Below are 15,760 nucleotides of genomic sequence, written 5' to 3' on the forward strand. Positions count from 1 at the left end.
AAAAAGACAAAAAAAAAAAAAAAAAGAAATGAAAAAAAGAGTACCAATAGAAGCTGTGATACCCTGATCTTCACTGAGCAACAAAAATTATATGGATAAAAAAAGAAACTAGCAATTATTAAGAACCTATTATGTGTCAGATATTAAATTTTTATTTAATTTAATTAAAGTTTTTTACAAAATGCATGTGCTGCTTGTGAAAATATACATTCATAAATCTATCACGTGTACTTATAACATCAATAATAATTAGCAATAGTTAAGCTATGTATCTGTTACACTGTGTACTCTTTACCAAGAAATCAGTTATTTCACTTCTATTGCAAAACCTGATTTTCAAATTTTTCCAGTCCATAGAATTCTTACTCTCAAAATAGTTCTACCGGGTTTGGCGGCACATGCCAGTAATATCAGCACTCAGGAGGCTGAGGCAAAGGATCACAAGTTCAAGGCTGGCCTCAGCTACATAGCAAGAACCTATCTCCAAAAAAAAAACAAAGAGAAAATGAACAATTTACTTCTGCACATGCAAATAACTATACATTAGCCCAAAGTCTCTTATTTGAAATTATAAGTTTAAAAATTCTGAAGCCAGGCACAATGGTGCACCCCTATAATCCCATCACTCAGGAGGCTGAGGAAGGAGGACTGCCACAAGTTTGAGGGCAACATGGGCTACACAGTGAATTCAAAGCCAGCCTGCACTACAAACTGAGACCCTTGTGTCGAAAAACAAAAAATTCTGAAGAAAAATAAAGTTTGACAAATCATTTGAAGTCAAAACAGGACCTCAACAACGTGACAGTCTGCTTCTGCCACTTAGTTAGAATTAATATTCATGTCTAACTGCAGAAATGTTAATATGTTTAATTATAGGGTGCTCTCTAACATCCAGATTATACTCTTTTGCCACTAAAAGCAACCAGGCTCCTTGGAAAACTGATACTAAGTCTAGAAAAGATCTTTTGCCAAAAACCAAGGGAACCATCAAAGATGGGATGATAGCAAAACAAACTTAAAGGAGCTCCCATTGGCCTAGAGGAGAGCAATATGAACATCAGAATAAATATTAAGTACAAGGGATTTAAATACATCAACCATACAAAAATTTGTAAGCTCGTGAATACTCCAAATAAAATCAATCTGACACCACTGGAGATTGCTAAGATAGTAATACACTATTCTGGAAATTGAAAAATAAAAGGAGAGATTCATATTTAACTTGATTTTCCAGTACAAAATGCACTGCAGGATAACTAACTGTGGAAAACCAACAGTTCTTTACTAAAGGAGAATTCCAGCTAAGACCAAAACAAACAAGGGGATCTGAGAAACTGACATTTTGCAACAATTCCTGAAATAATGGACACCACAGTCATTAGGTGAGGGACAACTTTCTGACACAGGAAACAAGCTGCCGCCACTCAGCCTCTTTAGTACAAGTAGGACAACCAGCTACTCTGTGCCTCCTACTGAGGTGTGAAATAAAGTACTCAGGGTCAGTTATGAATTCTTCAGATCTAAGACCCTAACATTGAATATAATTATGTCGTTGGATTTAATTACCAATTCACAGGACACACAATACATAAAGGAATAAGTAACAGGTGAATATCCCTAATCTAAAACTCCCACATGCTCCCAAACAAAAATATCTACAATACAGATATGACATTGCAAGTGGAAAATGCATTTCACACGCGTAACTGTTTAAAATTACCTTTGAGCTAGGCACATATGAAACATAAATGAATTTCAGGTACTTAGACCTGCTGCCAGCTGCAAGACATTACATTATTCCAAACTCTGAGAAAACATCCAATACCACAGTAAAACATCAAACAAACCCAAAATGTGGATATTTCACAGGATAACGACTTGGTTCTCCAACCAACTGAAGTCATTAAAGAGAAAAAAAAAATCGGAATCTAGAGATGTAATAAAATGCAACGTGTGACACTGTTAGATCCCAGTAAGAAAACTAACTCTGAACCCTACATCCAGCACTCAGGAGGCCGAGGTAGCAGGAGGACTGTTAAGTCTGGAATCAGCCTGGGCTACATAGAAAGCTCCAGGGCAGCCTAGAATACATAAGAACAACAACCAATAAATAAATAAATAAAAATTAAAAAGCTAGGCAAGGTAACATTCTGGAAGTCTGAGGCAAGAGGACTGAAATTCAAGCCCGGTCTAGACAACTTAGCTATGCTATGGTAAGGTAAAAAATTTTTAAATAGCTGGGGATATAGCTCAGTGAGAAGGCCCTTAGTTCAATCCCCAGGAGAGGAAAAATAAAAAACAAAAAAAGCCCCAAGGTCTTTCAGATAAGGGATATAAAGCTATAGTTCTTTCTAAAAAGAACAGTTCCTGGCAGTTCATTATCAATTGATGGTTCAATCAACTGTCAACTGAAACTGATGGATTAACAATTACATCAGCTAGTTTAAAGATGACTTTTTTAACCCAAGCCAGCTCTGAAAATAAACAATGAATTTAAATTTTGCCAAATCATAAATGTTTATTATTGGTCACAAGTATACTTCTCCAAGAACGTATGCAAAACTGGTGAAAATTCCTTCTCTGAAACTAAAAACAATTCAAATGTTAAGGCAGACCAGAATTTTCAGGCCTGCTGTACTCCTAGCACTCTGGGAAGCTGAGACTGAAAGTTCAGGCACAGAATTTCAGCAGCTTAGCAACCCATAGAGACCCTGCCTCAAAATTAAACACTAAACCACTGGGGATGTAGCTCTGTGGCAAGGTCCTAGATTCAGTCTCTGCAGAGTGGGGAATACCAGCAAAGGGTTCCTCCAGAGCAGCTATACCAAGTAGCACAATGACATAAGTGTACCCATTTCATCCTTCACCATGATGGAATTTTAATTTTTTATATCTTTACCAGTTTTATGGGGAGAAGGGCTAATGACATATATTTTTAATTGCATCTCTTACTAACAAGTAAGGCTGAACTTTTTCATGTCTCTTGGTTAGTTGTATTCCTCCTATAAATTGCTTTCTCATTGTTTTCTTTCTTTTTCTATGAAGGCCTCTGTTACCTGTTAGTTTATAAGGTATGTTTGCATATAAGCATAGTGACTTTGATCTGTCATATATGCTTCAAGTATTTTTCCCAATGTGTCAAGTATATTTTTGCCTTAGTATTATTGTGTTTAAGAATACAGAAATTAAGCTGGACGTGGTGGCACACACCTGTAATTCCAGCACTCAGGAGGCTGAGGAAGAAGGATCATTGTGAGTCGAGGGCCAGCCTGGGCTACAAAGTGAGCTCAAGGCCAGCCTAAACTGCATAGCGAGACCCTATTGCAAAAAAGACCAAAAAAAAAAAAAAAAAAAAAATAGTAGCTGTTACTACAATTATTAATAGCCACATTTCAAGTTTTAACAGCAGTTCTCAAAATTAAGGGTGCACAAAAATCACTTGAGACCTTTATCTTAAAAATCTAGATTCCTGGGCTTCATACTCAAGGATTTTAATTATGTAGGTCCAGGATAAAGGCCTAGAAAGCACATCACAAGTATCCTCTGACTTAGACAGTCCAGGAGGCCAACTAAAAAAATGGCTGTTTATGTGTTCTGCTTTCAGTGATATTCATGGCATATTTTTTCTTACTCTAAAATTTTAAAAATAGCTGGGAATGATGGCACACATTTGTAATTCCATCATTCTGGAAGGCTGAGGCAGGAGGATCACAAGTTCAAGCTCTGCCTGGGCAAGCTAGCAATTTAGTGAGACCATCTCAAAAACTTTTTGAAGGAGGTAAGGGGGAGAGGACAGGGATGTAGCCAAATGTGAAGGCCCCAGGTTCATTCCTCCTTACCCTCTCCAAAAACTGACTTTATTTTTTAAATATTTAATCCATTCAAAATGTATTTATTAAATGACTGGTCAAATGCTGAACATTATTTGCTGAATAATCATAACTTTTCCCTTCTGCTTTGAAAAACAACCCCTTTATCATCAGGAAATTACTATTTTGGCTTCTACTGCTCACTTACATGTTCTCATAACTCGTAAGAAAAGTCCTCATTGTTTTCGTTGTTCAAATTTTTCACGCCCATAATCTTGGTTGTTTAATTTGCCAAATTTTTTCTGTTCTCAATTCATATTTATTGACTTAATGTATGCAAATGAATTTTATAAATACAAATTAACTTATACTCATTCTGCCACAATACTGTCAAAATTGTTCTAAGAATTACATCAAAAATTTGAAATTGATGTGGACACCAGTAATGTCTCTCCATTTTTTAAGTCTTTAACATTAAACATGTTCATATCATAAAGACCACTTACTGTTTTTATTAACTTTATTCCTTGGTGTTTTGTACTTTTGTCAGTTTAAAAAATGATTTCTCAACTGAGATAGCGTAGGACCTAATCTAAACTCTAACCCTTACCAGCTGTGCAACACTGAGCAAGTCACTTATCCTATCCATGCCTCAATTTCTTATTATAAAATGGGGCAACAACAATACTACCTAACAGGGATGTTATAAGAACAAAATGAGACAAGTGCATGAAATCGCTTATACAGAGACTAGCAGACAGGTAACGGGCAAAGATGTGAGCCAATACTAAGGTTAATGAGATTGTTCTCCAAACACAGTTTCTACGTAGTTATTCTTTATTCGTAGCAAATTTGCTGATGTTTTCATACACACCTGGTGTCAAGTATGTCCTGTGAACTTTCTTACTAACAGTTTTTCAGTGACTCTCTGAATGGGGAAAAATTTAAAAATTAAAAGACAAACGAACTGGAGGAATTTTCGGACAAAGGCAGTTTATATCTCATTTAGCCATCAGGAGAGAATGAATCAAAACATGCTAAAACAAATGACTGGTTATATAGAAAACATTTAAACTACAGCCTCAAAACTCCATAGACAAATGGACATTAAATAACACCCTCCTAAACAACCAATGGGTCACAGATGAAATAAAAGGAAGAAATTAAACAATATCTACAACTAAACGAGAATCCAGATACAACATACCAGAACTTAGGGGACACAATGAAAGCAGTCTTAAGAGGGAAATTTATAGTGGTGAATTCTCACATCAGGCAAACAGAAAAAGCACAAATAGACAACCTAATGTTATACTTCAAACTGCTACAAAAAGAAAAGCAAGACAAATTCAAAGCCCATACAAGGGAGGAAATTATAAACATCAGAACAGAAATTAACACAATGGAGATCAAGAAAACAACACAAAGAATTAATGAATTGAAGAGTTGATTCTTATAAAGAATAAATAAAACTGATAAACTCTTAGCCAACCTTATCAAAAAAAGGAAAGGAAAAACTCATATTCATGCATTGAGGAATGAGAAGGGTGAAATCACTACAGATCCTGCGAAAATTTAGATCATCAATACCGACTCTGAAAATCTTTATTCTCATAGGATAGAAAGCACAGAGGAAATGGACAGATTCCTAGATATATATGAATTACCAAAGCTGAATCAAGAAGATATAAAAATTCTCAATAACCCAGTATCAGTTAATGAGCGTGAAAAGGTAATTAAAAACTTACCAACAAAGAAAAGCGCAGGCCCTGATGGATTCACTGCTGAATTCTACAAGAAATTCAGAAAAGATTTAATGCCAATACTCTTCAAACTCTTTAATGAAATTGAAAGAGAAGCAATATTCCCTAACCTATTCCTGGAGGCAAGTACTACCCTGATATCAAAACCAGAGAAAGACCCAACCAAAAAAGAGAGCTACAGACCAATCTCCCTAATGAACACAGATGCAAAAATCCTCAATAAAATACTAATGAACACAGATGCAATGAACACAGATGCAAAAATCCTCAATAAAATACTAACAAACAGAATGCAGCAAATCATCAAGAAGATTACACAACATGACCAGGTGGGATTTTCCCAGGAATGTAGGAATGGTTCAACATACGCAAATCAATAAATGTAATTAATACACCAGTTCAACAGAGCCAAAGATAAAATCACATGATCATCCCAACAGATATAGAGAAAACTTTTTATAAAGTCCAGCACTCATTCATGATAAAAACCTTACAGAAGATGGGAACAGACCGTCTTTATCTCAATCTGATAAAAGCCACCTGTGACAAACCAACAGCCAGCATCATACTAAATGGACAAAAACTGAAAGCTCTCACTCTAAAATCAGGAACAAGACCAGGATGTCCGTTACCACCACTCCTATTCAACACAGTTCTGGAAACATTAGCCAGGGCAATTAGACAAGCCAGAGAAATAAAGAGAACAAGGGCAGGAAAGGCGGAAGTTAAACTATCATTATTCATAGATGACATGATGCTCCACATAGAAGACCCCAAAAGCTCCACCAAAAGACTCCTAGGGTTAATAATCAAATTCAGTTGTGTGGCTGGATACAAAGTCAATACTCAAAAACCAATGGCATTCTTGTACACAAATGACAAACTAAATGAAAAAGACATTAAAGAAACCACACCCTTCACAATAGCATCCGAAACAATGAAATACTTAGGAATCAATCTAACGAAGGATCTATATATTGAAAATTACAATATTCTGAAAAAGGGGATTGAAGAGGCTATCAGAAAATGGAAAGATATTCCTTGCTCATGGACAGGAAGAACCAACACAGTGAAAATGGCCATACTCCCAAAACTGTTATACAGATTTAATGCAATCCTGAACAAAATACCATTAACATACCTCACAGATCTACAGAAAATATTCTTAAAACTCATCTGGAAGCAGAAGAGACCTAGAATTGCAAAGGCAATCCTGGGAAACAAAGGCAACTCGGGGCATCACAATCCCAGACTTGAAATTATACTGCAAAACTATTGTGATAAAATCAGCATGGTACTGGCAAAAAAAAGAGACCTGAGGACCAATGGAACAGATTAGAAGATACTGACACAACTATAAATACACTCAGCCACCTTATCTTTGACAAAGGGGCCAAACATGTTCACCGGAAGAAAGATAGCCTCTTTAACAAATGGTGCTGGAAAAACTGGCTCTCTGCATGCCAAAGACTAAAACTAGACCCATGTCTATCACCATGTACTAAACTAAAGTCTATTAAAACAGAAATACCAAATCTACTCAAAAAGAAAGTAGGTAGAAATCTTGAAGATAAGGGTAAGCAGAGACTTCATGAACAAAACCCAAACTGCACACTTCAAAGAATCAACAACTGGGATCTCATCTCATTAGAAAGCTTTTGTATATCAAAAGAAAACACCAACAAAATGAAAAGACAACCCAGAGTGGGAAAACATTTTAGCTAACTGTCCCTCAGACAAAGAATTTCTATCTAGAACATACAAAAAATTGAAAAAAATCAGACCGCCAAGTTCAAAGACCCAAACTAAAAATAGGCATCTGAGATAAACACACTTCTCAGATAAAGAAATACAAATAGTAAATAAACATATGAAAAAATGTTCAACAACATTGGTCATTTGAGAGATGTAAATTAAAACAACACAGATTCCATCTCACCCCAGAAAGAATGGCTATCATCAAGAAATCAACCAACAACAAATGCTGGAGGATGTGTGAGGAAAAAGGAACCCTTCTCCACTGTTGGTGGGAGTGTAGACTGGTGCAACCACTTTGGAAATCCATGTGGAGATTCTTCAAAAGCAGAGGTCCCACTTGACCCAGCTATTCCCTTCTGGGTAACTTCCCAGAAGAATTAAAAACATCATATCACAGTAATATATGTGTACCCATGTTTACAGCAGCACAATTTGTCATAGATAAATTTTGGAAATAACCCAAATGCACATCAACTGAGAAATGGATTAAAAAGATCTGGTATTTTTACACAATGGAGTATTACTCAGCTACAAAGAACAATAAACTTGAGACATTTACAGGGAACAATAAACGTGAGACATTTACCCTTAATTTGTATTTCAATGCAACTTGAATCCATACTCATATGTGAAATAAATGAGTCTCACATGTATAAACATCGTATTGTCTCCCAAGTATAAGAAGCCAAAAGAGTAAATAAGAGCCAAAAAGTACAGCAGGTATTGTAAAATGGGAAGAAACTGCTCAAAAGGAAAGAAACCCTGGAATGGGGGAAAGGAGAAGCCAAGGAAGGGGAAAGGAAAGAAAAATAAATAAATACACACACACACACACACACACACACACACACACACACACACACGATGGTCAAAATATAATACTACTTACTATTAATCCATTGAAAAGAAAGGTTTATGTTTGTATTGTCTGATCCATTTTTCAGGTCTATGCCTTATAATGTGAGCAACTATTTGAAGATAACAGTACACAATGTACTAACCACTGTTACTCTCCTACAATCTTGCTTTGAAATTTTATACCAGTTTTTATTGTTATTTTTCTTTTTTTTAAAGTAAAAAAATAAAATAAAAATAAACTACAGCCTCAATTTAAACCATATGCCAACATAAATAGCAGGAAGAACAAAGAATTAAAGACCAAACCTTGAAAATTCTTGTCTACTCCTAACAGAAATTTTATAATGGCAAAAACAAAAACACAAAAAGGAAAATAACTCAACTGTCATTGTAGCAAAGTTACTTATTATTCATTATGTGATTCCTCCAACCCCAGTTCACATTAGAATTCAAGCTACATAAAAAACAGAGACTCTGTTCAGAAGGTTTTAAGATATAGTCTCACTCTGTGGTCTAGGCTGGTCCTGAACTCCCTATGTAGCTCAGCCCAGCTTTAAACAAGATCTTCCTGCTTTAGCCTCCTGAGTGCTGGGATTATAGGCATGTGCCACCACACCTGGCAGCTGGGACATGTTTTATTTTTTTCTCACTGATGTGTTCCAGCCCATGCCTGGCACAGCACAGCAATCAATAAATATTTGCCTAAAGAACTTTGTATCCATTGGAGATTAGACAAAATGTAGTATATTCATAAGTCAGAATACTTCTACACCAACAAAATGAACTATGTTTACACACATCAACATGGATCACTCTCAGAAATATATTGAAACCAACAAGGAAGTTTCAGGGGAATACACAATGTATAAAATGGAGAACTATTAACAAAAAAATCTAGTAATTAAGATTGAAGCCGGGCATTATGGCACACTCCTATAATCCCAGCACTAAGAAGGGCTGAGGCAGGAGCATCTTACATTCAAAGCCAGCCTGGACTACTTAGTGAGACTTTGTTTCAATAAATAAATAAATAAAATAAATAAAAGAATTTTTAGAAGATAAGGTGCCTAACAGTATACCTAAAGAGGAATGATTAGGGCTTTATCTCAAAAAACATAAAAAATATGAAAACATTTTACTATATTAAGTCACAAAACTCTCTTACTTGGTGATAATATTTAAGACAGGAAAAAAAATTCCCTATAGGCCCACTTGCAAAAAAGAACAGAAATCCAAATGACAAAATGTTCAACAGTGCTCAAGCCAATCGTACCTATAAGTTCAGGTGGGTTTCTTTCATTAAACCGCTCACAGAGACGAATGAATGTCTCAGTATTCTCAGTTGTAGGGCATTCACCATGTCTAGCAATACAGAGGGAAAAAATTTTTTAATAAAAAGATTACCAATTTCAATGAAAGGTTTCAATTCAGTTATATTAACATATAACTTACCCTTTACATTGAAGTTTTATGTATTTGATTCCTTCTTTTTCTATATCATTTCTGTCATAGAACCTTGAAGTATTTGTCAAGTCTACCAACAAGCTCATTTTAACCTTAAAAAAAAAAAAAAAAGAAAAAGAGCAAGTTTACTAGTAGCTGAATTTATCCCAAACCAAGTTAATTAAACTGCAACACTGTGGTTGATTCACCCTCATGGAGAGAGAACACGTTCACTCTGCCACTGAACAACTGGCAGAAGAAGTACCATTATTCAAGCCTTATTTGAGGTAACAGAACCGATCTGGTACTCAATAAAATAACGCCTAGAAAGGAACAGAAGAATAACCAAAAGACTCCATTCAATATAAGGCTACTCAAAAACTAAAACATACCATACTGTTTTTGCATCTAGCTCTGCACCTATGATTTATTAGACGAGAGACAAGAGCAGACACATCAGTATGAAATGCACACAGCTCTAGTGCAGGAATGCATCGCCCTAGCACCCCAAAAAGCCACCCCCACTCTGTTCATATTTACTGAGTACACCACACCGTATCACACGCTATAAATGTGACACAAGCCATTTACACCACAAATGGATATGTGTATGTTCCCCTTTCTATCTTTCTACCGATAAAGAGTCCTCTTTTCTGAAAATGCACTGAAGTCTAAAACTAACACACACACTTCTAAAAGAAGCAAAGCTAGGGGGCTGGGGACTTAGCTCAGCGGCAAAGCGCCTGCCTGGCAAGCGCAAGGTCGTGAGTTCGGTTCCTGGTACCGAAGAAAAAAAAAAAAAAAAAAAAGAAGCAAAGCTAGGCCAGGCGTGGTGGTGCATGCCTGCAATCCCAGCACTCAGGACGCCTTGAAGCAGGAGGATCATTGCAAGTTGGAGATCAGCCTGGGCTACAGAGTGAGCTCAAGGCCAGCCTGAACTGCATAGTGAGACCCTGTCTCAAAAAGACAAAAAAATAAAAATAAAATTAAAAAAAAAGCAAAGTTAAAAAGAGACTTGTAGGGTATGTAAGAAAGCAATTTCCTTCTTCTCTTCCTGGATATCATAGAACACACAGTAATAATTTTTTTAAAAAAAAGAAAGAAAGAAAAAAGAAAAAAAACCAACTTCATTATCAGTGAAAATAAAAAGCATATGAGATCTATATGTGCATTAGAAATATCTAAGTCCTACCAAAAGGAACTAAGCAGTGCAGAAGCTTTGTGGGAAGGAAGAAAAGAGAAGCATACCCAGAGATGGCTGAGCTTTAAAAATACCAACAGAAATAACATTTCCTTTAAGTAAGAGTACAGCCTAATTTTTTTTGAGATAGAGTCTCACTAAGTTGCCCAAATGATCTTCAAATGTGTGATCCTCCAGCCTCAGCTTCCTAAATAGCAGGGATTACAGGCATGCAGCACCATGCCCAGCTCCAAGAGCTCACACTAAAGTGACAGACCTATCTCTTATCTACACAGAGATAAGGAACCTAGAGGAGACCAGACAGACTGCAAGCAAAACAGTGAGGCATGAGCAATGGAAGGCAGAAAAGCCAATGGTGTCTTCATTGAGACCAGGCCTATAGAGGACAAAAAAAGAGAGAGTTCACCACCTCAGCTTTTAAAGTGGGATTCTGGGGCTGGGGATTTAGCTCAGCAGCACAGTGCCTGCCTGGCAAGCACAAGGTTGTGAGTTCGATTCCCAGTACCAGAGAAAAACCAAAAAATTTAAATTAAAATTTAAAGAAAAAAAAAGTGGGATTCTGAGACAAGTGGATGTATTGTATATTTTTTAAATTACAAAATAAAAGCCATTAGAATAAAATCACATCTTAAGCAATTGAAAGTTTAAAACAATTGTAGAGGGTAAAAAAGCATATAAAGGGCCAAGTGTGGTGGCACACACCTATAACCCTAGCACTGAGGAGGCTGAGGGAGGAAAATTACAAATTTGAAGCCAACTTGGACTACCTAGTAAATTCAAGCACAGCCTGAACTACTATCATAACCAATAAATATAAGTATACAAGCCAGGCACGGTGGTGCACACCTGTAATCAGGGAGGCTGAGGCAGAAGGATCACAAGTTCAAGCCCAGCCTGGACAATGTAGTGACTTAGCAAGATCCTGTCTCAAAGTAAAAAATATAAAAAGGACTGGGGATATAGCTCAGTCCAAAGGTGCTGAGTTCAGTCCTCAATACCACAAAAAAAAAAAAGACACATGGCCATATTTGTGTATCTCATTTGGAGCCTTCATTTCCTCTCTCAATAAACTGATCACAGCCAGTTTTTTAGTTTTTCTTCCCAGGTCACAACAGAAGTCATTATTTTTCTGTTAAATGCTAAAGTCATTGGCTTGTATCCATGGAGCCATGTGGTGCGAAATACCTTTAAGAATTAGAACCACATACAGCTTGGCAAAACTGTCTCACTAAAAATTCACGCCTGCTCTGAGCCCAAACAAAGGAACAGTTACTTCACCAATCTTTTACCACATTCTGACACACATAGGACAACCATACTCCAGAAGGAACACCAAGAGCAACAATCTGTACTTCTTAAATCATGGTATCTCTCTGCCTGTCTCTCTCCGTCTCTGTCCCCGTCCCTCTCCCTACCACCCTTCCTCTCACTACTTATTGAGAACTTTCTGGACTTGCCTAAAGAAGACTGGTCTATATAATGATCAGTCTCCACTGTTACAGGGCAGAAATGGCAAAAAAATTTAAATTTCACACATCACGAACAAGCATCCTTCTAAAATACACACTTCCGCCTCCTACAACGAGTTCTACTGACAGACTTTACAGGGCATCAATATGTTGCCCACTTGAACACCTGGGCTAAACTGATCATCCTGCCTGTCTTCCCAGTAGCTGAGACTAGACGCAAATTCTACAATACCTGGTGTTACCTCTATCGATTTCTTCAGGTAAGGGATACTGCAGACACAAAGATTTAGAGAATAAATGGGTATTTTTCTTTTATAATTAGGTAATATGCGGGAGTTCCTCTATGATGGATTTCTATAACCACCACCAGAAATTTAAACATGTACAGATAAATGTATATAAAGACTAAATTCTGCAATTTAAGAATACTGTACCAATGTCAGTTTTCTGTATCTGATAGTATCCTACAATTATATAAAATGCCACCACTAAAAAAAAACTAGAGGAAGAATTCCTACAACTATACACGCAAGTTTTGCAACTTCCTCTATTAATTACTTTAAAATAAAGTCTTTCTAAAAGCCACTTGATTAGCTTGGTAGCACAGCACCTGCCTGGCAAGTGAGAGGTCCTGAGTTCAATTCCCGGTACCAAAAAAATAAATAAATAAAAGCCACTTGAAGAACAAAATTAAATCAGTAGCAAAAAAAAAAGTTTTGCTTCTTACCTTTAAACTCTTTTTTTTTTTTGGTTTTTCTCCGGTACCGGGAACCGAACCCACAACCTTGCGCTTGCCAGGCAGGCGCTTTGCCCCTGAGCTAAATCCCCAGCCCCCTTACCTTTAAACTCTTTAAGTAATTGGAAAGCATACTGGGATGGAACCGATTCTCTTCAGCAACTTGACTATCATATCTTGGTCCCAGCATTGTCTTCAGAGGTAAGAACCTTCCTAAACAACAATAAAACAAGTAATAATGTTTATTAAAGAAAACACTTCAGGCCAAAACTCTGTAGTTAGCAACTGTCAAAATCACAAATGGACACAATCTATAAATGCAGCTGTCATGAAATACTCTCAATGTAAATGGTACTTTTTAAAGGTCCTAAAAAAACGTGGTGGACACTTATAATCCCAGCACTCTGGGACACGACACAGATTAAAAGTTCCACTCAGATTGGGTAATTTTAGCAACTTACTGAAACCCTGTCTGTAAAATGAAAAATAAATAAATAAACAGGACTCGGGATGTGGCTGATTATGAAGGCCCCAAGTTTAATCCCCAGTACAACAAAAAATAAAAAATTAAGTAAGTAAGAGTCTCGCCTTGGAGCTTTTAAGATCATAATAAATTCTAGAAATTGGCAATCAATATAAGACCAAAAGCCAGGAGTGGCAGCACGCACATCCAGGGGGCTGAGACAAGAGGGCCACTTGGCTCCAGGAGTTCAAGACCACCCTAGCAAACACAGAAAGAGTTACTTCCTCACCTCGAATTCACCTATGTGTACATGTGGGCAAAAAATTAATGACTTTACTTCTTTGTAACATAACTACCTAATTTAGCTTCTGTGCAACCATTCAAGATAGCCCAGAGTCAATCAAAATTCTCTTCCCTCACTCCTTTCACTTTCCCCCCTCCGTGGTATGGTGGGGAGTAAACTATTTTGTACACCATCTTTTGTCATCACTGGCTTCTAGTAAAATGAACACAGTGGCCAGGCATTACGGTGCACACCTGCCATCCCAGCACTCAGAAGGCTGAGGCAGGAGGATCACTAAGCGAGTTCAGCCTGGGCCACACAGTGAGTTCAAGGCCAGCCTGAATTACCCAGTGAGACCCTGTCTCAAAGAAAAAAAAAAAGCTGCACCTGGTCTTTGGGCATTATTAAGTTTTCATCAGAGGAGCGTCTGCTGAGATGATTAAGGCTCATCCACACCACGAGATGGACGAGTGCAAGACTATCCTCCACCTTCCATGTTCCAACCCAGCTCCTCTCAGTCAGCTGGCCACTCTCACAACTCTTCTAATCATCCCTGCTGGGCCCACTGAAACTTCTGTCCACTAAATTTCCATCCAAAAAGTCAGAACTACTCTTAGGCAGGCCTCAGAGGCATATAACCATGCCCTCAGCAATCCAACAAACTCTCTAAGAGACCTGCAACCAAGTAACTCTGCAACCTATTCCAAGCTGGCTTCTGACTCCACACTCCCGCTGAAAATACATCACAGCCACCAACACCTTCCCTGTGACTGCCACTTTTCCTAGTATCTTAGCATCAGCCCCACTTCTCAATCTGACAAGCCCTTCCTTCTCGAACAACTCTGTCATCTCTGACACCAGACTCCCCCAGTGTCTACCAACCTCCTGACACCAACCTTAACCTCTAGTTATTCCTCCTCAATTGCTTTGTTCCCCGTTACCCTTTCAAATGCCTGACTTCTAGGGGTTTCATTCTAGGCCTTCTCCTCTATTCTCACTATTCTCTACCTGCAAGATTTTATCCACTGCTACAGAAAAAAAATGCTGTTAAGCAAATTCCATTTATTTTCTTCTTCCAGGGCACATAAAAAGACTACACTGCTCAGCTTCTCTTGTAGTCGGCTGGATTCTGCTCAGCACTATATGGGAAGAAGTTATACCACTACTAACGCAGGCCATAAAGTCCCCTAGGAGAGCACCCATTGCTTTCTTCCTCCATGACAACTCTGAGGTCACATGCTTACCGGGACAGTAACGTAAGATGGAAACAGCCTAGAAAGTCACCAATCAGAAGCTACCCAAGAAAACTCCCCTAGTACACAATGCATTGTAATATGTTCAAGAAATAAATATATGATTTTATATATTTGTGCTGTGCATTAGAGAAAATAGCATTAAATACTGAGTGATCAACTACCACATCTTTAAATACTGTCTTCATGCTGATTCCCACATGTACATCTCCAATGCAAACTTCTTTGAATTCCAAACCACATAATCAAATGCTTATTTAACATCTCCACTTGAACAATCAGGATCTTAAGAGTATCTCCTCTCGGCTGGGCAGGGTGGCAGCACTGAGACAGGAGGAGCGCCACAAGTTTAAGGCCAGCCTGGGTTACACAGTGAGCTCAAGACCAGCCTGAACTGAACTGAACTGAACTGCATAGTGAGACCCTCTCTCAATTTAAAAAAAAAAAAAGAGTATCTCCTCTCGAACCTCTGTGTCTGGAGTGGATTGACAACTGGTGGGCAACCTGTAACACTCAGCTGAACTCAATCGGTGTGGTGCTGAATGTGGAAGGTCCACCTGAGAGCTGTTGCCAACAAAATGAGAGAAGTAGAAAAGAAGAGGCACTATTAGGGAGCTATTGGTTCTCCTGGAGGAGCTTGTCAGGCTGACTTTCCTGATACCAACTCCACTGTTCTCCTCATCGGAGGAGCTCGGGACCTTGTGGTCACTGAGAATGGCCGCAG

General features: G+C 37.8%; 1 protein-coding gene across 2 annotated transcripts in view; it reads right to left on the bottom strand.

Annotated features, from left to right (window-relative positions):
* Positions 1 to 15,760, bottom strand: part of Rngtt (RNA guanylyltransferase and 5'-phosphatase) — a 280,349-nt gene that overhangs the window by 246,834 nt on the left and 17,755 nt on the right. For both annotated transcript variants that reach the window (XM_005377741.2, XM_005377740.2), the window contains exons 2-4: positions 13,141 to 13,250; positions 9,641 to 9,744; positions 9,462 to 9,550 (exon numbers count right to left, since the gene is read on the bottom strand). In XM_005377741.2, coding sequence (XP_005377798.1) covers positions 9,462 to 9,550; positions 9,641 to 9,744; positions 13,141 to 13,250 — 303 coding nt within the window. The remainder of the gene's footprint in view (positions 1 to 9,461; positions 9,551 to 9,640; positions 9,745 to 13,140; positions 13,251 to 15,760) is intronic.

Source organism: Chinchilla lanigera, unplaced genomic scaffold, assembly GCF_000276665.1.
Source record: "Chinchilla lanigera isolate Chin_1 unplaced genomic scaffold, ChiLan1.0 scaffold00010, whole genome shotgun sequence".
Lineage (NCBI taxonomy): Eukaryota > Metazoa > Chordata > Mammalia > Rodentia > Chinchillidae > Chinchilla > Chinchilla lanigera.